This window comes from Falco naumanni, chromosome 12, assembly GCF_017639655.2.
Source record: "Falco naumanni isolate bFalNau1 chromosome 12, bFalNau1.pat, whole genome shotgun sequence".
Taxonomy (NCBI): domain Eukaryota; kingdom Metazoa; phylum Chordata; class Aves; order Falconiformes; family Falconidae; genus Falco; species Falco naumanni.
Genome location: NC_054065.1, coordinates 7,665,480 through 7,690,583, shown reverse-complemented (window position 1 = coordinate 7,690,583; position 25,104 = coordinate 7,665,480). Strand labels below are relative to the sequence as shown.

Here is a 25,104-nt window from a genome sequence, read left to right as displayed (position 1 = left end):
AGGATGTGTTTTGGCTTTTCTGCTGATATTCATAAAACAGCAAGGAAAACAGTCTATAGCAGTTTGATGATGTCTCTGTACAAAGCACTTTAAATTAGGAAGAATGAATAGATTATAAAAGTGACCCAGATTTGCTTGATTTTTTTCGTATGTGGCCATCTTTATATTAATTATAGTACAGAAAGAACTAAATATTGCAACATGATTTTTTCGACCTGACACTCCATTTTTCATTAGTGTGTCTTCCTTGATCCACAAACAAATGGTTTTGCACTCACAAATCTAATTTATTTTTTTTTTATTCCATGTAGCTCTTTTTCTTTTTTTGATACTGGTAGTTTAGTAGAATACTTTTCAGAAAGTTGCTCATTAGAAATGTTAGAAAAAAATGCAACTGATGCTTTTGTAAAAGCACTGGGTGACCTGACAGTCTCTTCAACTCTTAGTGAAGAGATTAAAGGAGGAAGGCAAGAAAGTGAAATAAAAAATACCCAAGAAACTATTCCTATGGTAAATAATTCTCCCCAACATTTTTTCCCAGGTTCACCTTTTCTAGCCAATGAAGATGGTGTACTTGGAGGTGTGATAGTTCTTCGGTCTTGCAGGTGTTCAGCAGAGCCTGAATCGTCACAGGAAAAGCCAACTTTACTGGGTAAGAAATCCTTATTCATTTTTACTTGAGCTAGGTGCTAACTCAAAGTGAAAGATGAAATAAAAATTGTCTGTGCACGTTTACCATTGTTAAAACTCCCAGACAAAACAAAAAGGAAGTGAAATTGTTCGAGATAATAAAACTCCAGGAAGTGAAATAGTAGTATTAACCTTGTTTGTTCTCTAGAACTGTGGAAAAGGGCATTCTTTCTGACTTGTTATTTCTAAGCAGAATTGTGATTCAGAGGGTTGTGTGGGATCTTTCTAAAACCATGGCAAAGAAATAACTGTTGCTTGTGGCAAGGCAGGGTATGTTACTCATAGAAAAAAATTGCATTTTTAGCTAAGGGTGATGCCTATGACTGTTTACTGCTTCTCAGTGATTTACATGCTGAAAATGCTGTCTAAAGAAGTTCTTTGTTCCTCCTTTTTGCAGGACAAAATGTGAAAAATTGGAGGATAAACTTGAAATTTGGAAGGGAGATTGTTTTATGGTTAGAATTTTTTTTTTATGCTCAGGAAAATGTGTTCAGAGAAGTCACAGTTAGTATTTGTATATGCAGACCACAAGAGTACTTGCTGTTTTCATTGAGAGCAGCAGAAGACTGTCCTTTGCCTCCATCAGTAGCTGACTGGTTAAAAAGGTTCTGAGCTTTACTGCCCTTAAGCCCTGTTTATGTCCTAGAAACAAGACCCTCATCTGTCTCGCTGCTTTACAGCGGAACAAGTGTATTGTAGTAAACTGTCTTGTGGTTTGTCTTAGAGGAACGGCTAGGAAGCTGAAAGCTGTACACTACTAGCAGAGGTGGGTGGAAATACAACCCAGAGACAGTAAAAGCCCATGTTTCTCTTTGAAGGCCGGGGTTTGGGACTGGGGGCATATGAATTACTTCAGCATGACACTTGTACCAGCTCTTCCTGTGGCACTCCTCAGATGTGGGCATATGTGTCTGGTCATGCTATGTGCTCATGTATTGGGTCACATGAAGCTGTCTAATACATAATTATGTTATGCTGCCAGAATTAAAGTTGTTTTCTTTCATATAATCCTATGGTTTATTATTGTTTCACCATGTTTCATGAGTCACTGTCAGCAGCATTACAGATTTGAAGTAGATCTCGTATCTCCTTTAAGATCTGATGTGACAAATTTGATCACTTAGCTTGACTTTGTGTATTAAGGCAGTCATAGCATCTCACCTGGTAAGTCTGGAATTGCCTAATTTCTTTTTAATCCATAGGCTATTCTTTAGAAAGACCCCTCATCTTTGTTTTAATTCATTACTACTTCTGTCCCACTAAATCCTAACTCTGTGTCAGCAGTCTGCTTGCTTGCAGCCAGCCTGGAGTAGCAGGCAGACTGTGTGCTAAAGGTGAGCCAGCAGATACATTCTTAATGATGGGTTAACCCACACAAAAACCAGTATTTATTTACTGTTGTCTGTTCAGTGACTTCCAGGATGTTAGGGTCAATTTATTAAGTTGCACAGGATGAGGTGTATGTTATCTTTCAGTTTTGTTCTTGTATTGCACCTTCACCTTTAAATATCATATTCTACATTGTCCGTGTTGGTCCATGAACCAGGTTGTAGCCCCCCTCCAGTCATTCACTCTAATAAGTAGATGCGCAGATACACTCAACACAGTTAAGAACATTCATGTTTCTCTACCCAACAGCTGAAGTTTATGTATGTTTTATGCTTTTAGTTAACATCTCATCCATAAGAGTTTCATGTATGTTTATTTTGCTATTACAAAGAACCAGAGATTTAGGAAGTGAATCCTTGCAATTCTGATGGTTGTTCTGGGATTATCCTGATGGACAACAAAGGAATTTTAGAAGGCTTGGATGGGAAAAAGTTTTAAAAATAGCTTTTGTATGTTATATTTTTTTAAGTTATTACTTGAATAGCTTGTCTTTTTGAAGAAGTGGACAATCAAATAGACTTTCACAGTCATCTTACTCTTGTCTTTCAACTATTTGGAAGCCAAGACTGTCTAATCTTGACTCGAGAATCGGGGCACAGCTTGTTAAATTTACAGAGAATGTTGCAAGTTTGATTTTATAGTTTTCAGATTTAAAAGTGGAATAATTATGAGATTATTGGTCTAGTTGGAAAGCATTCTACAACTTAAATTTTATCTCTAAAAAAAGAGTTAAGAAAATTAAAATACAGGTTTGATTAAATGAGAACTAACAAGGTCAACTTAATGTTAAATTTCTTATATTTGGAAGTGAAATAATTATTTCTGTTCATTTTATGTTTGTCATTCATGTAGGAAAACATGTTTCTATTAAGGAAGATTTGGTATTTTTTCCTCAAAAACTAAAAACGAAAATCTCCACATATCATACATCCTAAGTAGACTATTTGTCCATTGATTTTTGGCTTGCTTTCCACTGGAGTAAGATTCATGTAGTACAGCTTATTCTAAAGGTATTTTTTTAAACTATTGAAACAAATTGCAAGAAAGTGATTTATTATATGGTTGAAAATATACAAAATGTCTTTGGATAAGTATGTAATTTAGGATTTTCATTGTGATTCCAGTATTTGTAATAGCTAGCAGTAAGTATCTTTCATGCTAGTACATGCTACTTTTGGTGGACAATGTAGAAGGAAAAAATAAAAATAAAAACTTAAAAGAATATGCCTTGAATTATCAAAGACAAAGAAATAATATTTCGAGGGTATTTGGCCTGAACTGTTGCCTAGCTTCTCAAAATTTAAAGATGAAATTAAATTTGTCTCCAAAAAATATATGCGTTCACTGACAGTTGAACCTTTAAGTGTTAGGGAGCAATTAGCCTCATCAAACGCACTTACATTGCACTAAGTATGTTTCACTCTCTGAAAGCTTTTGACTAACCTTTGGCTATATCAGTCATGAATCTTTTACGGGAGAGGAAAGTGCATACCTAAATGAAGTTCATTTTTCTTTTATGATATCTACATATCTGTCAGAATCTTCAAGTCTTGCCAGGATTGTCTAAACTTTGATCTTCTACTCCGGGTTAATTGCTATGCAAGGATAAATGGTTACAGAGGATAAGCATACTCAGCATGCTGTGACCTTCATCAACCATATTAAAAGAACATGAGGAATAGCAATGATTAAGAGTTGTAAAACCATCTAGTGGTGCTTTTTACAGTATGTGAAAGCCTCTCTAAAGAAATATGTAGGAAGAGCTTTTTACATGTAATTCATGTAAGACTTCTCCAGTAATCCAAAGGAAAAATTCATTCTTCGGTGCAGGTTTTTTTAAACTTTTCAGTTATTCTGTGAAACATCCTGAATTCTGATCATCTATTCTTTCTTTTTCCCACTTCCAAATTATGTACTTAATGTCCACAAACAAAAATGACTGTGACGTAGAGCAGGAAGAATACAGTGTTGCAATTTATAAAGCTCCACTGGATGGGAGCTAAATATATGAATAATGTGCTCTTTCTCTGAATTTGAAGTTGCAGCTGAGTAGGACTGTGTGTGTATATCTATAAAAGATACCTGTGTATTTATCAGAGAATTAAAGATCTAAGCCCAGTAGTGGGCTGTTTACACGTAAATTGATAAATTGGACCACTTTCAAACTTGAGACCACCACCTTATTGGATTAGCATGCATTAACAATACACATTAGCAGTGGTTAGTTTTCGTAATCATTATCACTACAAACACAACAGTTGATCTTTAAAATCTGTATCCTAAATTAGTTGTGAGTTTCAGCAAGGTGATACTGTATAGCTAGTGCTAGAAGTCAAGGTGATCATATCTGAGAGTGCTTTGATAGGGAAGCCAAAATCAAATTGGGCTCATTTCTTCTCAGTCTTCCTTTCTTCTCTTACCTTTGGTGCTCCTTACCCTTTCCCGAATGAAAGGGGCTGATTGCATATGCTCTCGATGTAATTCAGCATACTTTTGGGACCAGGTCTTGCTGTAAGTTTGCCAGGCGTTCTTCTGTTGTGCAGCGTTGTTCTGATTCCATCAGACACCTCTCCTGCTTTTTCTGCGGGATTGTTTTGCTTTCACCAGATGTCCTTCCTCCCTGCTCTGTATCTTCAATTCTCCTCTTGCAGACTTTTCTACTTCTGCATGTTTTCCTGTATCCTACCTGTGCAACTAAACCACAAACCTCCATTGGTAGTTACATGTTATGTATGTATTTATGCTCAGTTTTGTGAAAAAACGCTTGTTAATGGTTATTCTGTTGACAGTGTTACAATTCTACAGAATCCTTTCATACCATCTGGGTTTATGCTGTTGTAGTGTGGTTATGTCTGGGTTCAAGGCAAGCAATGCAAATTATATCTGCTTCTACTTCATGGGTGGAACAGGCCTCGGCTTTATAAGTTGATCCTGTCTTTCAGCTGTAGTTGCAGTTGATCTATTTCACATCTTGGATGCTCCATATCATTAAAGTAACATTCTCATTCTGGGTATTAGTTCTGCTGTGTGTGATTACAAATAGTGCAGGAATATCTTGTTTGCTTGACAGCTGTTTCTTCTGAGATTAAATTATTCTGGTAAGTAGTTTTTGTTCTTTAAGTTTGGTTTTGTCCTTTCCCAAACTATATCTTAAGCTATATTTGTTTCTCAAGATTCCAGTCTTAAATTACATCTTACATTTTAAACCAATGCATTTTTTTGTGACTTCTTGCATTTTCCTTTATAGTGGAATTTCTGTGGAGCCATACAACAGAGAGCATGTGTGTAGGATATATGTCTGCACAGGACGGCAAAGCGAAGGTAAGCCACGAGCAGTAGGTTGTAATACAGTAGAATGAGTGCAAAATCTAAGGAGAATACAAAATAACTATAATGAAATATATATAAAAGAATTTGTCTTTAAGAGAGCAGAAAAAGTAATGGGTGCATAAGTAGTTAAATGGATCTATTGATTTATTAATTTATTTTAAATTGCAGCAGTTAACATACCTATATGCAACAGTTAATAAACCTACACTAATGTATGTATTACGTCAGGAGAAGGTGCCACATGCACATGTCCATTCCCTCTGCTGATAGTAATAGTATTTCAATAACTTTATCCAGTTTGATTCAGTTATACTGGCTATTTAGGGTGGCACAGTATTTTTCTGTGAGCATGCCTTCCTTAAGGTAAAGCAATTGTACCGTCAAGGAAGAAGAGAGAGGACATAAAAAAACCCTTTGAGCTAGTTCTGAGAATAGTCTCTGTAATAAATGATTTGGATATTAACATCCATGTTTTCAGTTTCTTGGGGCCTAATCATAATTCTTTTTTTTTTTTTTTTTTTTTTTTTAAGGAGAGAAATAATATGTTAAAATTGAATTTAGCAATGGAAACTGGGAAAGTCCTTAACATTGGGATCACAGAGTTATTAACCAAGAGGATTTTTAGGAATATAGCGTTGAAGGGAGAAAAAGACAGTTATTGTGATGTAGGATCTAGAGCATTTAGGAGAGGTGTTTGGACAGGGAGGATGAACATGGGAGAATCTCCACACAGAATCATAATTTCTGTAGACATTTGTATGTGTACAGCCATAAATACTCAAGACTGAGAGTAAACAATTGGAACTAGTTAAAGGAAGTGAGAAAAGTGGGGGAAAGAGAATAAGGCGGCGGCTTCCTGATATGGTTAAAATAATGGGGGAGGTGTGGGTGTTTACTGGAGTACTTGCATGTATTAGAGGAGAAGATGGCACCCAACAGGTTTGTACCAGCAGATAAGAACAAGAAAGACACCCAGCATTTTGATGGAAGGATGAGTATTAAAGCCTGGAAAAGGAAAGAACTTGAGGGCCTGGATTTGTTGGCACTCCTCAGAAATGGCTGTTTGTGTATCTGCTGAAGAAGAAGGTTCAGTCATTGGTAATGGGGGGGGGGGGGGGGGGAAAGGACAACAAAAGCAAAATGTTCCCCCCCCTCTCCCCCTCTCCCCCTCTCCCCCTCTCCCCCTCTCCCCCTCTCCCCCCTCTCCCCCTCTCCCCCTCTCCCCCTCTCCCCCTCCTGTATTTCATTTGAGAGATAAATACAAAGGAGGATGTGAGCAAGATAATAAAAGGATGTACAAAAGAAGGAAATTAACATCAGATATTTTAAACAAGAATAGTGAAACATGCTGGTTGAAGCACTGGGAATGGATGAGTTCATCCATAAAGAGTAAAATGTATAGAAAAAAAAAGACAAGAATGCCCCAGAAGGAGGAGGAAGATAAAAAGCAGCTGGTGAAGGAACCTCTGGTAGAGGTGTTAGTGAAGTACTTGCTTTCATGACTTATGTAGAGTTCTTTCCAGTTAATTATCCATTGAATACAGTGTGGGTTTACTTGTTTTCTTAATATTTATTTCTGATTTATTAGAAGAGAATCCAAACTTGGGTTAAAAGCTCAGACCGAACTGAGTGAAACTAAAGCAAGCTCAGCTGCAGATGTTCTAGTATTCAGTAGTTAGTTTAAAAGTCATTATCTTGTGTTCATGGTGAAAGGAGAATTATTAGAACGAACAATTCCTGTGTGCACACCTGCCTCTGGCTTACACTGCAACGCTCAAAATATTATTGTTTCTTCCTGGTAGTGTCTGTCTAATTAATAAATAAACGCTAAATATGAAATCTGTCTGGTAATGAGTACTAGCATGACAGTGTCATGCCCAGAGATGTTTTCCTACTTGCAGTTGCAACATTTGACATCTGGTGTGCATTGTTTTCATACTGCTGGTAAATTCTCCAGCTGGTAATCTTGATTGCGCTGACAGACACAGCTGCTCTTCTTGGTTCACTTTTAAATTATGTTTTTGACCTTCATTGAAGAGTTAATCCCCCTCCCTTTCTTCTTCCTTTGAGTCTGTGGCCACAAATGCTTTCCAGAGAAAAACCACAAATGCTTTTGCTGCTGCCTTCTATTGATCAAAAAAAGTCTTCGGTCATAAAAGCTGGAATTTTGTTCTGCTACAACTAGGACTAAGTTATAGATGGAAAACTGGGCTTGAAATAGAACACAATGTATTGCAAGTAAAAAAAAATAAAAATCCCTTCAATAGAGTAACTGCTTTGGTACAGTTAATTTTGAGTGCTTGCCATGAAAGAATAATGGTATAAGAATTCATAAAAGTATAAAATATCACTTGTTTATGAGTACCATAACAAAATGATCAGGCAGTGGCTTGTAAGGAAACATCTTGCTTTCCTGTTTTTCTAGGGTGGTAAAGAGCTTCAGTTTTTATTCCTTTCATCAGTCTAGGACTCAAGTTTTATTCTTAAACTGAGGGGTTGTCACAGTGGCTGATTTTGGACTGATTCAATTTAATGAACACGAAAACATGTTTTTATAGCAAGTCTTTTATAAAGTGAGAAGGTTTTGAAGTGTACTATTATGAATTAGACTAATACTAGAATCATAAATATATAAAGAGGTACATAATAAGGAAAAAAAAGGATCCTGCTTTATACTCTTAGTATGATTCTTTGTGCATTGGAGGTTAATACATTTCATAATAGGACCTGGCAAATGATGGTTCTGAATCCCAGATGAAGATTGTGGAGGTGTAGAAGACCTTTCTTACAAGGCAAACACTTAGAGACTTATAAACTAGATACCAGCTTACCTGCAGACACTGGTATGCCTGAGAGGTGGAAACATACTCAACCAACTAATGATCGGCAGCTCCTTAAAAGAGCAGTGGGACAGGACAGTGGCATCGGAGGCTTGAAGTGTTTTGTACATCCTGACCTGCCAGAGCTTCTGCCTATTTAGCACAGTGAGCTCTCCAAGTACTGATCTGCAAGTATCCTTGCAGCAGGGGTTTATTTTCTCCCGATTTAGAGAAGACTGAGTTCTGCAGCTGGCTACTCGCCTCCAGAGTGGACTGCCTAAATGCTAACTCACCAGCATAAAATGGCTGAGCCTGCAAGAGCTGTGGAACAGTTTTGCACTGTGACTAATGACTGTTTGATTTAAAGCATACTTTCTGGAAAGGTGTCCAGTCTTTTTTTGAAAAACCAGTTGCCTGGATAAGTCACGGTTTCCTGTTGAACGTTCATTTAAAATGTTTGGTTGAGCGTTGCTTTAAAAATACTGTGAAGCCTTGCCAGATGGCCTAAGTTCACACCTTATTGCTGACAGTCGTCTTTGGTTGATTGTCCGATTACTTGCCTTTAGCTCTGTCCTAAAGCTGGAAGTATTCCAGCTCCTCCACCACTGATAGCACTGGCAATGTCATCTTCACTACCTGAATAGTGGATATCTCACTGACTTCCCTCTGGTTCTTACCTGGAACCCTTACCTCGCTGCTGCAAGCAGCTCATCAGGGCATGTCCTTGCCAGTTCAGCTGTACTCTTCTTTGTTCCTTGCCGTCCCTCTTGACACGAGCAGTTTCATAATCACTCAGTGCCAGTGTTCTACATAGATTGGCTGCGAAGAGAAATGAACTTTTCATCGGAACATCTTTGACTCTTTTACATGCTTCTTGGAACTAACCTACACCACCTATTGCTACAACTTTCCCAGGCTGTGCCTGGGAGCCTCAGCTATGATGAGCTTAATGAACAGTTATACTCTGTTTTAGAAGTTGCCAGTCCCAGGCTTCCCCCTTACTGAAGCAATAGCATGACAGATTGTTTCAACGTTAGGGCTGTGCTTTGGGAAGGATGAATGGACTTCCTGAGATCTCCTGAAGCAAATTCCTGCATTGCTATCTATTTGATGGTAGAATTGCCACATAAGCTGACATTCAGCTGTTTCTAGCCATTAGTGAGGCCGTTGGAATATTCTAGGTTGCTGTGGAAGTTTCTAGCTGCAGCCATGAGAACAGATAAAAAATACTCGTCTGTGGACTGCCTCTGCACTTTACCCAGCTCCTTGTGTAGCCGTAACTGCTGCAGCAGAAAAGGTTAAGACTTCTAAACTGAAGGACAGGGAGAATAAATAACTTCATGAACTAGGAGATGTGGTTTTTTTCTTTTTGGTTATTGTGATGTTGACTCATTTTACTTGATACGAATTCAAGATCTTTGGTAAACAATTAGTTCTTTTAGATTTCCTGCCCAAACTGTCTTCTCTTTCTGAGTCTTCAGGATAACCTTCCAGATGTTTGGGGTTTTTTATGGATCCATAATAGATCCAACAGTTGATCATAGCATCGGCTAAGAAGGTCATCCTGTGTCCTGGTTTCAGCTGGCATAGTGTTAATTATCTCATAGAAGCTACTACGGTGCTGTGTTTTGGCTTTGATGTGAGACTTTTCAGTTTCTCAGCTCTTGTGAGTGAAAAGGCTGGAGGGGCACAAGGAATTGGGAGGGGGCACAGCCAGGGCAGGTGACCTGAACTAGCCAAAGCAGTATTCCATACCATGGGACGTCAGGCCTGGTGTATATACCTGGGGGTTGGCTGTGGTGGGTGGATCGTTGCTTGGGACTGGCTGGGATCGGCCGGTGGGTGGTGAGCAGTTGCATTGTGCACCACATGTGTCTTTCTTCCTTTCCCTCTGGATTTTACTCTTTCCCTTCACCTTTTCATTATAACTGTTATCATCATCATTGTTATTATTGTTCTTTCATTTTTATTCTGTTTCAATTATTAAATTGTTCTTATCTCAGCCCTTGAGTTTTACATTCCTTTCCAGCTCTCCTCCCCATCCCTCTGGGTGATGGTGGAGTAAGCAAGCAGCTGCGTGGTACTTAATTACCAGCCAGGGTTAAACCACAACATCTTGTTACCAGAGCTCTGACCTCTTTAAAGATACTCTGGCAGCTTCCAATTAATCAGTTCCTATTTTCCTGAACTGATTTGGTTACCTTCTGAGAGCTTAAACAATTTTATTGTTACTGCTGGGAAAATAGGTCTATTCTGATGGCTATAGGGTTGCTCCTTGGAGCTCTGTCCCTATTGCAATTGCTGATGTGCAGTATTTGAGGTCTTAATGGTTGGTGTAGCATTTGGCAGAGCAGTTTTAAGTGTCACTTTGCAGGAAGGGCTTTGAGACCTTCTGCCATGTAATTTGGGAGGGGGAGAAATAATTCCTTGAACTCACCCATAATATGACTTTAGATGTAAAAGCAGAACAGGAAGGAAGGTAAGTTAGTTGCGTAGGCTGCAAGTTAATTGAGTCCTCTTAGTTACATAGTCTTCGTATCTTCTTGTTCCTTGTCTGCTTGCCTGGTGGAGGATGCTGCAGAGGAAAAGGAGTTATTTAGTCTCAAATGACAGTGCAGCGTGTGACTGCAATGTGAATTCACATACTAACTGCATCTCTTGAAGGTTCTGTTATGGGTAGGCAGCTTTCTTTGATTTAATGTTATGTATCTGTGCATAATCAAGCAGGAGCCCTTTTATCTCAGGCAGGGTCTGCAGAGTATTTGCTCACTTAAGGCCTACAGTGTTGTGTGTGCAGAAGGTGTAAGTAAGGAGCAGGATGCACCACAGAACTTTTTTTTTTTTTCTTGGATCTCCCAAGTATCTTATATTATCTTAGTAACTGAGCGTAGTTTGTGGTGGGTAATGTTTTTGCTTGAAACTAGGTACTTCCTCACTGTGTTTTCAGTAGTGCTTGAAGTCAGAGTGTTTTCTTTCCAGTGAAAAATCTAGTCTTAATACCAACAATGTGCAGTTTTGGTCCTGTGTTACGTGTAGGTATTTGAAATAATCTGTCGGCTCGCTATGTTTCTTCGTATGTATAAATTTGCTGTATGATCTGTGTGCTGTATGATCTGTGTATAAGTGTTGCTAACTTTTGCAAATATTGTAAATGTTGCAATACTTCTGAGATATCCTTGTAGTTCAGCTTCATAGGTTTTGCTTTTTGTAACAGCTTAATTGACTTAGACAACAGATTTCTAAAAATCTAATTGTAGTATTGAATGTACTTCAATTCAGTTGCCAGTTTAAATCTGTCTTTGACAGATACCCAGTTCATATAACATGAATAACTAAGCTTTATGTTATGGCAGGCTTTAATATTGCAAAGTTGCATATGCCGTTCTTTCCATTTTCTAATGAAGCAAATTCAAGTTGCTTTGCGAGATGTGGGGTAACAGTAGTGGAGTGTTCCATATTGCTGTGTTTGAAAACATTTGTCAGCAACAACTGCTGTCTGCACCGAACGTTGTGGTTGCAATATGCAAACAGAAACTTTATCTTTGACAGCTAATTTCATTTTCCAGTATGAGGAAACATAGTGGACAGGGAGACCAGTTCATTTTTCCTGTTGAGATGTTAAGTGTTGTAATCAGATTTATTTGCCTTTGCTAACATTGTAAAATGTAGCAAAATCACTTTGCTCTGTTTGAAGTGATACATATGATAAATGCTGGTTGTAGTGATTGTTGTTGGTTTTCTGGTGGTGGGCTTCTGTATTTTGCTTTGTGAGTAAAAGGTCTGTGAAAGCCTTTTGTCAGGAGAAGGGCAGGTATCCACTGCTCATTGGGTGAAAAAACACATCTTGGAAGAATCCTAACTCTAATTTGAAAATTAGTGGAAAAAATTGCAGAGTTTGTTTAGTTAACAGGAATTCTAAGTCAGATAATTCAGTCATTTATTTCATACTACAGAGACAGTCTTTTAACTTCATGAGACAGGAAAAGTGTGTGTCACACTTTTTGGTTTTTTGGTTTTTTTTTCTTTAATCTGCATTCTCGTCTGGAGACTGGGGAATCGGTCAGAAATTTTTACTTGAAAAGAACGCTGTGCATACAGTAGAGCATCCAGTTCTCTCATAAAAATAAGGTATTTATATTTGTTGGAAATAACCTTCAGTGCTAAGATACTAGTTAAAATATTTGAGTCTATGGCTCATAGACTTCATGGGAAGTAGGGCCTCTGAGATGGGAAGGTAAGTTCAGTTTTTTGGGTTGAGTACCTTACATAAAACCATTAGTTCTGGAAAACTCTTCATAGTTGGCCGACATAGTTTAGAAGAGAGCAGAGAAGATGGGATTCTATATCCAGATATGCAAATATAAATGCAATAACCTGACTTAGCACCTGCTATTCAGAATGTTAACAATCACATTTTAAGATATATGGCAATATTTTAGAATACCTCTATGAAAACCTGGGACACTGAACTGAATAACTGATCGTTCATATGTGGCTTTAGACTGTCTAAATGCATGAATGAATCATTTAGAGAAATTAAAATCCTTTAGTTTTCAACTGTCTTGACTTGATATTTTTTCCTCTAATGCTTTGTGTGAATGTTTTTAGGTACAATAATAGTGTATAGTAATATACTTAACCCACAGAGTAAGTTTGAGCTTGGAAAACCATTGGATTCCTAAGCAACCTATACATAGAATCAGTATTTTCAGTATCTGAGATCCAGAGGCCCATCATCAGTATGTCTGGCTTTCTGTCTTTTGCTGACAAAGACTATCATTCTGGAGCTCCCCCCCCCCCCCCCCCCCCCCCTTTTTTTTTTTTAAGACTTCATCAAATAAGTTACATGCGGGATATTCTGGTAGCAGCACTTGCCCATATTTTGTGGGGCACCTTCTCCTGTCATACGGCAGGTTTACATTTAAACCATGTTGGAGGGGAGCCTCCCAGGAGACAGAGCGGCAGAAGATGGCTGTTGCTGCCAAAATGGGCTATTACTGTCTACAAAATAAATTGGGAATGCATGGACAGATGCTTCTCATGGTGGAAGCATGTATCCAGATAGAAGGCTCTGAATTTCTAAAGACTGTGTCAGTTTGGTGGTACTTTCCTTTAAGGAGTAAATTGTAGAAAGCATTTTCATTGATGATGTGATGTCCTTGGTCTTTCATTTTATTTCATCTCAATAGTGTAATGAATGGAAAAAGTTTCTTTTGTAAAATTATTCTGTCCAAAGTACATCCTGAGCATGTAGTAAGAAAGCTAAACACATGAAGTACTCCCCAGATTTGCTTAAGAACTGAATGTGCTGCCATCTGGTAGTTGTACTGTGTCCTCTTGGCAGCACTTGATTGACTTCAGTTTTCTCATGCAGCACTGGCTGTCTTTTGGCTTAAACTTTATTTTACATTGTATTTATACTTTTAATGAAAAGAAAATGAAGCTGTTGTGACAAGCTAATACTTTTATTGTGAGTAAAGGGAAGACTTTTGGTCTTTAAAGAAAAAAATTTTTTTTATATTAGTTGGTCTCAAGGTTGTTTCAGAATATTGTCTATGAGACATGAAGTAAGTCTTGGCACAACTTGTGTTATTTATATTTTGTATTTTTTAAAAGTATACTAAAAATAAGTAACTTGAAAAGTAGATCAAATTTTCATGATGAAAAGATTAAACCATATGTTGTCGATGTAGCAGTTAACACTTATTCCAGGGCAGAAAGACCTATTAATGTTGGACTTGAAGGGTAGTGGGAAACTTTCCAGTGTGTATCAAAAGGCACTGAGAGATAGTAATGTTCCGTGACCTGTCTACAGCACTGGGGTTGAGGGACTTGGTTGCTCCATGATTTTGGTTTGATTAGGATGGAAAGAGGGAAGCATTGTCTGTTTGGATGGCAAGTACATGGAGCAAGAATCATTGTCTGAAGGTTGGTTAGATTGTGCTTTATGGAGGGGTGAGAAGCAAAATCAAGTATTCAGTCTAGCATTTACTTCTTTTCCTTTTAAGCTGTGGACGTAAGATTCCTCCTTTAAGCTGCAGGCAAAGATCTGTTGTGACTAACTGATTTCCTAACTGTCGGGACCTCTTCTCCTACCAGGTCCTCACCAACCTCACTTTTCTCTGGGGAAGCAAATTGAATCAGAGTATTCTCAGGGACAGTAAAATTTCTGTTTGTAGAGCTGAAGATATGGATAACCCTGTTGGTCTTAATCTACCTTTCCTTGGCATATGGTTTCCTCAAAGAGAGGCTTCCTTAAAGCTGAGTGGAGGATTAATTCAGGAAGACAGGTTTTTTTCCTGTTTTTGTGCTCCCAGGCATGATTTCCCCCAGGTGTGGGTTCATTCAACTTGTAACTAACTAATTCAATTAAAAGCTTTCCAGTGATGCTTTTTTTTGTTTGCCTTTTATTTTTATGTTTTTAAAATCTAAACATAATCCTCTGTACAATCTGGACTTAATGTAAAATATGATGTTGGGATATAAAAATGTAACAAACTGTACAAATAAGTTCTGTGGTTGCATTTAAAAATACTAAATGTTCTTTGATCTTTCTATTTACTGGAGTTTGTTCATATAGCTAAGAACAAGGGAGATATAATTGTAAGAATTCATTTGGGAGTTTGTCTGAAGTTGTCTTGACATGGCAATGGTATCCTTTCATATTACTTATTATTAGGTACATATTTTAAACACTTATCCTGAGATCTGTCTTGCTTTTGTTCTACATAAGGCAGCCATTGGTGAAAGTAATAAGAAGTAGTTGGTGTAAACAGCATATGAATTTGCTCCGTCTTATAAATTATGCAAATAAACAGGATGCAAGTAAAGACTTTTAGAAAGATTTCATTATGTGTGGTTTGGGTGTTTCTGTAAATGGAAATGTACAGATGTTGGTGAATAGTGGTTTGGGGTCTTTTGTATGGGAAATGTGTTTTTCCTTTTATAGGAAGTGGGGTTTTGTATAGGCAGTGTGTTTTGGACAGCAATTTAAGCATAGCTACTTGATAATATATCGATATATATTGACTATCTGCTTATCCTCTCTTGTATGTTTTACTTCCCTTGCTCAAAAACTTATTAAGATATTATGCTTGACTAACTTAAAAAAACCCAGAATCTATAAATTTCATATGGATTCAGTGAAGCCTCACATTTTACTGCTGCAATTACATAAGGGTCTTTTAGGTATTTAACTTTGGTGTTTGGGATAAGACAAGCATATGCAAAGGGCCAATTCATAACTTGGGTCAGAAAACTAATTTACATAAATCAGGCCAATTGGTAGCTATAATGAAAAAAAATTTATTAAAAGATTCATGATAATGATGATAGTGCTGATACTTCTGTTTCAGTAACAAGCTTTCTCTCTTAGGCCTCTTGGCAGCATCTTTGGACTTCTGTGCTTTTTACTGTATTGCTACAATGATCTGCTAATAACTCTGATCACTGTATAAGCAATCTCACTTATAATTAATGCCTGCCTTAGAGTGCACCACTGGTTTGTTTTGATTGCAGTATCTCACTAAGCAGTCGGTGGTGTTCTTCCACTAAGGAAATTTGCTAATGTGCCCGTCGAACAATACTACTTTTACACTGTCATCCTGTACCACTTTTCATTCAGAAATTTTCACAGGCTGGGAAAAATGTCTTGGGTCTGTTGGTCATAAAATAAAAAAATACACCTTCAACTTCTTTTTCTTTTTTTTTTTTTTTTTTTGCTTTGAACCTAGGAAATAACATCTCCAAAGAATTGCCAGTTATATTTTGCGGGAAACTGTAACAGATTTGAAAAGAATCTTTTCTTCTTGAAGTGGTAAATCACAGTTGTAACCAAAATTGTTCTGAAAGTAGGAAGATGTTCATATATCAAGCAGAAAGGACAGAGATCAAAGTTTTAACAGTAAAATGAAAATCTTTAAATGTTTTTAATTAAATCTCATTCTGTAATTTAACTGAAAACAAGACCACCTAAGAGTAGACACTGGGATATCCTTATCAAGAAAGAAATTAAAAAAAGCTGCCTCTGAGATGCAAAATGTCACTTTGATGCAATGAATTGTAGTTAGTCTCAAATCACTTTCTGCTCAATTGATGCAAGTTATTCTTACTGGACGTTTAAATCTATACTTTTTGTCATAACCCATTGCCTCATTGCAAGTTATACATTTTGAAGCACTTAAATCTTTTAAATGGGATAAGGTACATAGAAAAACTTCAATATATAGTTGACTGCACTCACAGGAAGCCGTAATTTCTAAATGCCAGCAACTTCTATGTTGTGAGCTTTATATCGTAGTTGCATTAATTTCTAGTTCTTAATGTAATAATTGTTGAAGTGTTCTTTGTCTGAGCATTAATGAGTCATTTGGTGAAACTTGTAACTCATGAGGGAGATGAAGGGCAGTGTTCCTGCTTCGGTGGGAGGGATGCCTGGAGCGTTGCTCAAGCTGCCGAGTCCCTGCCATGGCCACTTTCTGCCTCAAGCCTCTGGAAATGCTGTTAGCAGCCCTATTGCTTTTTTTTTGTTCCTGTAAGCCTCTTTTCTACCTTTTACCAGAGCCCACCCAGCAGCTCTGTAAGTAGGAAGCAGTAAAGTTTGTTGAAACATGCTTCTGACTCCCTTTGCTGTTCTGTTTATACACTTGCTTTATCCATTTGGCCCTATATGAAAGCAATCAATATATCTGTACAAGGCTCTTGCTGTAGCTCAAACTCAATAGTGTGGATGAAAAAATAGCCAGTATAAAAAGAGTGTGTAAGGGGGGAAAAAAAGTCACTACTTGTAACAATAAGTCAAAATACCTTTTCGTAAGAGAATGCTTTTACCCATCAGTAATAAAATGCACCTCAGAATATAAAGGATCTTTGTCAGATTTTTAGTGTCACTGAGTTACAGTAGAGTTAAGCTGAGGTTTGTGTACACAAACACGTGCCCACTTTCTGGCGCTTTACTTTCTGGCTGAAATATTGCAGAGCCATCTCAAAGGCCTGCTTTTAAAGCTTCTCCATGGAAAAGATGCTTGTTGACAGAAACACAACTGCTCTTTAGGTCCAATTATTTGACCTAAATATTTGGTGGCAACAAATACTTTAGAGTAAGTCTTTGGGGTTTTTTTAAGTGGATGAGGGGTATTTTATGCAGAGAAATTTTTTCTTTGCATCCTGAACATAGCAGTTGCATTACGCTGTGAAGCGTTATCTTTGTCCAACAGTTCATTGTGTCTGAAGATTTCTGTAAGGTACATTTCTGTATGCAGCACTAAACTTTTTTGCATCTCTCTAAACAATAGAAATATAAACCATGGAATGCCACAGTTACTTTTCTTTTTATGCTGGATATTCCTTTCTTCTGCTTTCAGTGCATTGGGTCATCCAGTTTACCTTTTCTACACATCTGTCATGGTCCTTCTCTTCATGCATTAAACATTGCAAACAAAATGAAAAAGGAATCACATTTTTTTGCAGCTTTTCAAGTTGCTTTGCAGTTTGCCCTCAGACTTCAGTGATGGAGCAGCTTAATTGTTCAATACTTAGAAGTTTGCTTTGTGTCCTGCATAATTTTGCCTCTCTTTTCACTCGATAATGTTCTCTTGACTTTTCCACAGACTCACATTTCAAGACTTCCTCCTGGAGCTGTGGCAGGACAGTCTGTGGCAATAGAAGGAGGAGTTTGCCGGCTGGAGAGTCCAGAAAGCTGAACAGCTGATTCCTCACTTCATTGCAAAGAATGTGAATGACTTTTTGTACAATAAGTTTTTTGTGTTTTAACAGATGTTGGAAATTCTGCTCTTGTTTTATACCCCGTATTGCAACCATGTGCACCATAACTTGAGACAAGTGCTGCTGTAGTTTATGTTCTCACTCTGTGAATGGGGGTGTGTGCATGTTCATTTTTTCCCTAATAAAATAGGAACTCTTCCCAGCTGTGTAAAGATTATGTATGATTAATGATTGTGTTTTCATTGTTTTATGTTTGAAAAATAACTAAAATTCTTTAAAAATTTAATTTAAAGATAGGATCACAATTTTCATTCATGTTCTAAATTTAAGAGTAACAGGCCTTTGAAGTGGCTCTATAATTATGCAAAAATTGTTATGGTTTCTAAGTTTCTCAGTGGTTTAAGGAAATCCAGAGGTGGCTTAAACATGGGTTGTTTTTTTCCTCCCCAATAAGGAGGACTTCTTTTGTCAAAGAATGGTTTCAGTGAAACAGACTAGAGCAAAGTTAAGGCTAGAATTGTTTTTAAATAGTCTTATAGGTCATATCTCTGTTCCCAAACTAAGATGTTAATAGCTTCAAGCTGTATGTATTACAAAAAGCTATATGAAGATAATGTATCGTAATGCAGTCTTTATGTATAATGGAATATTACAATGTAAATAAGAAAACAAAGTTTATTGAAAGATTCAATATTATTCTTCGCTTCTGTTTAAATCTATTTTTAAGAGAGGTACAGAAATGAACATATTACTGGATGCGAAGTGCAATGTATATTAAACAGATGTTGGGAGAGCTGATAGTAGCTTTCTTATTGACAAAGCAACTTCCTAAAGTCCAGCCACAGCATGGGTATTTATATAACTGTGTGTATTATGTATGTACTGTGCATAAATTTACTGTAATTCTTTTTATACCTTCAAAAAACCTGCATTATAAAACAGTGTAATCCTTGTCTGCCTTGTGAAGCACTGGCAGCTGAACCCTCGTTTGTCACCAGTTCTGATATGTTAGCCAGATCGCCTGAGTCCTAAAAGTAAGTTCTGACGTACAATCTTCCACTCAGTACTTTTTTCTTCAAAGCACTGGCAGCAATAGGAGACTTTTGTAATTAATTCATTGTCTTGATAAGTATGCCAAAGAGAAACTAAAATAGTTCATCTTTTTCCCTGGTGGATATTTGATAATTCTGTTTTCAGAAATAGTGGATGAATAGATACTCAGACTGTATTCACTTAATCGGGCATTGTACTTGCCTGTTTTTTAATGTTGTGCCTGCCTATAACAGACATACTTGACTGACTAAATGGTTACATTGATTGTAGTACCAATATTTCATGGAAAAAAAATCTTAATAAATTTTTTGTAATAGCCTGAGTTCATTTTCACTGTTATGCTACAACATACATTGACATACTCTCATCTTTGTGTGTTTTTTTTTTAATTGTGACATCAGTGTAGTCCTATAGTTGAAGATATTTCTATACAATTCTGTAAATTATGTGAAACAGGCTTTCCAGGTTGGAGAACCAAGAAAGTGGAATGCATCCATCTTGAAATAGTTTGTGCTGAGGTATCAGACTGGATTTTCGGTGATATACTGGTGGTCTGATGAAATGAAGAACAGCACATTCAGAAATGTTACAACAAAGAAGCTGTGTTGTCACAGTCATTACAATTGCTGTAACAGGCAGCATTAAATGACTGTGTGGATGCTTCACTATGTAATGAGTGAAGAATTGAAGTTCATGTGTATGGGTTTGTACATACCCTTATTTGAAAATGGCATTGTTTTTGGAAAAGCTAAAGTAAGTGTTGGCCTGCTTTCATTCTTTCATTCAAAAAGTGCTTTTCAGAGTCAACCTTGTAGAAACTTTGGCATGAATTCACTCTTTCATGGAATAAGCATGGCAGAATGGCTTGTAAAATGTAAATCGATAATTTGTTTCTTCCCTTTAATATCTCTTTACGGAGATGCAGATTCCAGTGTATGATTTTTCTTTCCCCACACTATCTCAAAGTTTCATTTGTGTTTATACATATATATATAAAAACCTATAACTCAAACAGCAGGTAACATGTTTTGCTTTTACTTTGCTTTTCTGTCTATATCATACTCCAATCAAATATTACTATTTATTTTTTTTTGTCAAAAAAGCCAGGCTTCTTCAGGAAGCTACTTGGGAATCATGGTTTAAAATTGAGCAGTGTGCCTTTTAATTGTCCAACACTTTCTCCTTCTGTCTAGGTAGAGGAAAAAGGAAAAAAATAATCATCTCTTGTCTTGAGAATCACAAGCAAGGTGCAGAGCACAAACCAGGTACAGAGCCAACTTTTGACATAAGGTATGAGAAGAAAACTGTGTTAGCGTATGTGAATTTCTGTACCAGTAATTGTGAAGTCTGACAGGAACAGAATTGCCTATCATCCAACTCCCACTTAAGCCAATGAAAGATCTTACATTACTTTAATTATGGGTCTAATTCTGCTACTAGTTCTATTTTGAACTTAAAAGGGGCTTATGAAAAATAAATGGTGAGGACAGACACACTTTACAATGACGTGATCCGTAAACTCTTGTACGTGATGAGTAACCATTGCCACTGGCATAAGCAGATACTGTCCAAGAGGAAATTATACAGTTGACAGCAGTTGCTGGCTAAAATTATAAAGGAAGGGCAACCAGATGAAATGCATATAAATACAAACAATTAGGATACTGTTGTTTTTATACTCAAACACACAATTACATGTCCTAGAGTATTTTGTAGCAGACGGGTTGGTGCCAGGGTAGTCAGTCTTCTGCCATGATAAATTTCACTGCTAAAAGCTTGTAATAACCTAAAGCAAACTGAACATGTAGCCCATTTTTTCTTACTTTGCTTCTGTACCCTTGTCTTCACTTCTGTACCTTAACGGTGTGGTCCTGCAATGAGTGAGTTTAGGGAGATGCAGTTGAGCAAGTCATGGAGGAGAGGTCTGCTACACTAAAAAAAGTTTAGAGATGGTTTGAATTCCATTTTGTGTATTGTATATGTATAAAGAGTATGCTTCTCTGCTTGTGAATAAACCGCTGGAAATGCTCTGGAATACAAGAGATTTGTCTGAGGGGGAAGAGGGGGGCCTGATTTAGGGAAACTGCAGCCTCACCTGTAAAGGAAAATACAGAAGATGCTGTGAAAGGAGAAGGAAGCCTAAGAGGAAACAAAGCTAGTAGTAAATCCAGGGGTATTAGCAAGGCTGTGGAAACTGCTGCGTTAATTAATATGTAAGTTAATAGCAGATTCTCAAAAAAGAAGCCAAAACTATTGGTTATTATGCTACTACATGTGAAAGAGGTGCAACATTTCACAGTGGCATGTGGTAATGGGGCAACTGGACAGTCTATAGCTCAGTTTTATGCAGATTTAGATGGGAAGTTCTAGAGTATAAATCTGCATGTTGGAATTCCACCATAATGTCTGTTTCTTCTGATTGTTATGAGAGTAATTTTCTTTGAGTCAACAAGATACACCAAAAATCCTAGTCATTCAGCAGTAGCAGGATTCATTTGTTCAAAGACATTGAATTGCATGGCAAGTTTTTAGGTTTGTAAATAACTGAACACCATCTGCAGTCTATATCCAACCCTATTTCAAAAGCATCTCCTGAATCTCAAAACGTTTGCTGCTCTTAACGGTATTTAGACCTATGTAATTCTAGGTGACTGCAGGCCCATTCTCTAATTCACCTTTCAGGTTAAAATATGACTTAGTAAAGAATTCAGGTTAAAAAATTACTTGGGAAAGAATTGGGTCAGCTTGACTGGCAGCAGAAGGCTTACAAGAGAACTGAAGAATTGGAGGGAAAGCTTATAATGTGGCTAGGTAAGGAAATAAAGGGTCTTGTTAGCAGAGTGTACAAAGAAACTTCTCTTAACAGGGAAGAACAGGATTCAATGTAAAACAGGTAGAAAGAAAACAAAATAAATTTTAAGAAAAGAAGAGAAGGAATAAGAGGAAATAGTTTTGAGAACTTCTAAGAAACCTGGGTAAGAATTGATATATCCTTCACAGCACTGCTAAGGCTCATCTTCCAAGGGATATTTGAAGAGTTGAAGGAGTATAAACTCTTGTGTTATATCTGGCCAGGATTGTAATGTGAAAGGCTCATTTTGGTTTACAGCAAAGTGAGGACAAACACAGAATTTGTGTGGCTTTTAGCATGGAGTGTCAATGGAGGTTTCTGTAGATGCCTCGCAGGTGAGTTGAGAAAGTGCCACTGCCTCCTGTCAGAGTCCGGATCTGCCAAGAAATGCCAAGAACCTACAGCTTGTAGGAAATTGTATTGAGATTTTATACGGAAGCTGACATCACTGATAGCTTGTGGTAAAGAACTCCTGTAGTGGGTCTAAAAGTAGTACTGCTGATTAATAAAACTTACCTCTTTTTGCTCTTTTGCTCCTTTTTTGCAGGAAAGCTAGGGGGAAGTTGTTCTGCTGTAACAGCCCTGTGCTTGATTATATACTCCATTACAAGATAACACAGAGATAAGCAGGACTTGTACACTGGCTTTTATTGTTTTAGATCCTATAGTGACATTGTTGTAAATATCCATGTAAATGTACAGCAAGAGACTAGCTAAACTCATCCTTCTAAAACAAAAAGCTTTTCAAAGTTGTTAAAATGCAGTTTTCAGAAAGCATTGCTTGAAGGCAAGTGTCTGAGGTGAGATCCTGTCCCCAGCGAGGTCACTCGGAGCCCAGCTGTCGGCTTCAGCGGAGCCACGACGTCACCCTTGGAGGTATTTCTCGTACAGGACTCGTTATGAGTGCCTTAATGTCAACACTGGAGACTTCGGAAATGAGGTGGTGCGAGATGTTTTGATGACTCACACTTGTTTTTTGGATTATCTAGGACTATCTGGTGGGTGTGCAGGGCTTGAAAAGCCAAGTGGAACAACCAAACCACAAACTCCTCTGGGCAAATAATCCAATGCAGCCGGGTGATGACGGCTCCAAAAGGAGCTCTTCACCAGCCAAGGGCTGTCGGCATAGTTCTGTTAATTCAAGCAGTTTTCCTGAAGTTGATCATTCCTCCAGCCCTGGTTTCACTGCACAGACTGCACCGTCCAGCACAGGCGTGGGCCGGGGTTGGGCTGCCGCCATGCAGCTCACCTGTGGCAAAGCCACCGTGCTCGAGGTTAATGCCAATAAAGCACGACACCAGCCTGGATTGTAATATCTGTAAGTACTGTCCCTGTGATAGAAATCCTATCCAATGTATTTTTTTAAGCTGTTTCCTTAAAAGGTGAGTTGTACCTGACTGGTAGGGGCAAGCAGTGTGACACTGTGCTGGAAACCCCCCGGCCCCACCACCCTGTGGCCAGAGGAGATGCCATTTAGAGTTGAGATCAAATTATCCATATTTGAAAGTGTTGCTTCTTTACTTTTCGTGGTGAGAAGGAAGCTCTTTTGTCCCGGGTGCTGTGTGGTGCGCAGGTGCGGAGGCTCTGGTGGGGCTGAGGAGCGGCCGGTTCCGGCCGGTTCTGGCTGTTTCCCGCCGCGGGGCTGTGAGGCAGCGCGCAGCCCCTCTGAGGCAGAGCGCAGCCGCGCCGCGGGGCAAGCCGCCTTCGGGAAAGGGAAAATGGCACCCAGCAGTGAGGTGTGAGGGGAAAATGTGTGTCAGGAACAGCCCTGTGAGTCCCCCTTGCACTTGTGGGCGATTTGTGGGCGAGGGGTTGGCGCTGAGCCTGGGAAAGGGTGGGTGGGGGGATGGTGTTTCAGTTTGCCTCTTGCTATTCAAACCTACTCTGGTGGGCAATAAATTAAATTTGTTTTCCGCAAGCTGAGTCTGTTTTGCCCATGACAACACTTGGCAAGTAATCTCCCCGTCACAACCTCAACCCATTAACTTTTTTGCCTAAATTCCTGCCCCCACTGTCCTTTCAAGGCTGGGGAGGGAGAGAGCAGCTGGGTGGGCGCTGGCAGCTGGCTGAGGCCAGCACACCACGGGCAGCAACGACTGCACCCAGAGCTCCCTTCGGGACTAAATCCAAAAGTAAAACTTTGCAGGTGATAGTCTGGTGAGTTAGTTTTCTCTTGGGCCAGCGAACTGATTTTTTTGTGCCCCGCAGCTGCATGGTTGTTAGAGCTAACATAAAGGAAACACAGGAGCGCAGGGCTGGAAGGAGGGATGGGAGGGTGCGATAACCCGCTTTTGCCTGGTGTTAAATCAGGTTGGGTATACAATGAAACTGGCCCCCTCCTTGTGCTCACCGTGATTATTCATTTTGTTGGGTGTTGCTCTTTTTGGTTCCAGTTTGTTTCTGTAAGTAAGGCACTATGGCTGTTGTTGGGGAAAACATGTCATGTTTATAAAATTGCATTTGTGTCTAATTTTACAGGAATCAACTCTAGTTAAGTGCAACTCTCAATCTGATGAAGAGTCTACAATTTGGAGACCAGTTCTTTTGAAAGGCAGTGAACTCCTCTGGGAAGATAAGAGCATGACAAGTCTTGAGGTAATTAACAGTCAATGTTGTGATATGATGGCCTTTGAAACCAGTACTGTGCGTGCTTGAGGAAAGAAGGGAGAGTTTTCCAAACCCAGTGTTTGTTGTATGAATGTGTCATAAAATGTTGACAAAAGAAAATTAGCAAACCAGACAACACCGTGGCATGTCAGAAAATGCTTTGTGATACATGATTTGCAAAATGTTACAATCTGAGAACTGCAATTCGGTTCATTGCTCAGAGAAAAGGATGAATGGATAGAAAAAGCATAATTTTGAGTATGTCCTTTGCACATCAAAAAAGTTACTCCCAGGTAAGGTTCAAGAATCCTGACCAACGTAAGGGAGGTACCTAAATTAGAAAAGAACTCAAAAATAAGGAAACTCCCAACTATAAATGATGAACAGAAATGCAGGATAAAGTTCACTGGTGAAAACTATACAAGGGGCAGAAGGCAACTCAATTATCCTGTTGTGTGAAGTGTGACTCAAGAGTTTTAAGTTCAGGTATGAGCTAATGCTGGTTTCTTCTTTTAGTACTTTTCTATTTTATTTGTTTTCAGTTTTGAAACTAAAACACTTTATTTTTTTCCTTGCTAGAGTAAAAGTGTTTTCACTTTAGTATCTATGAAGTCACATGAACTCATTTAAAACAGAAGCTTT

The 25,104-nt window shown here is 38.2% G+C and overlaps 1 protein-coding gene across 2 annotated transcripts in view; it reads left to right on the top strand.

Moving 5' to 3' along the window:
* Positions 1-19,326, top strand: part of TASP1 (taspase 1) — an 88,030-nt gene extending 68,704 nt beyond the window's left edge. For both annotated transcript variants that reach the window (XM_040612022.1, XM_040612021.1), the window contains exons 12-14: positions 542-652; positions 5,327-5,400; positions 17,837-19,326. In XM_040612022.1, coding sequence (XP_040467956.1) covers positions 542-652; positions 5,327-5,400; positions 17,837-17,929 — 278 coding nt within the window. In that variant the 3' untranslated portion in view covers positions 17,930-19,326. The remainder of the gene's footprint in view (positions 1-541; positions 653-5,326; positions 5,401-17,836) is intronic.
* The last annotated feature ends 5,778 nt before the right edge of the window (positions 19,327-25,104 follow it).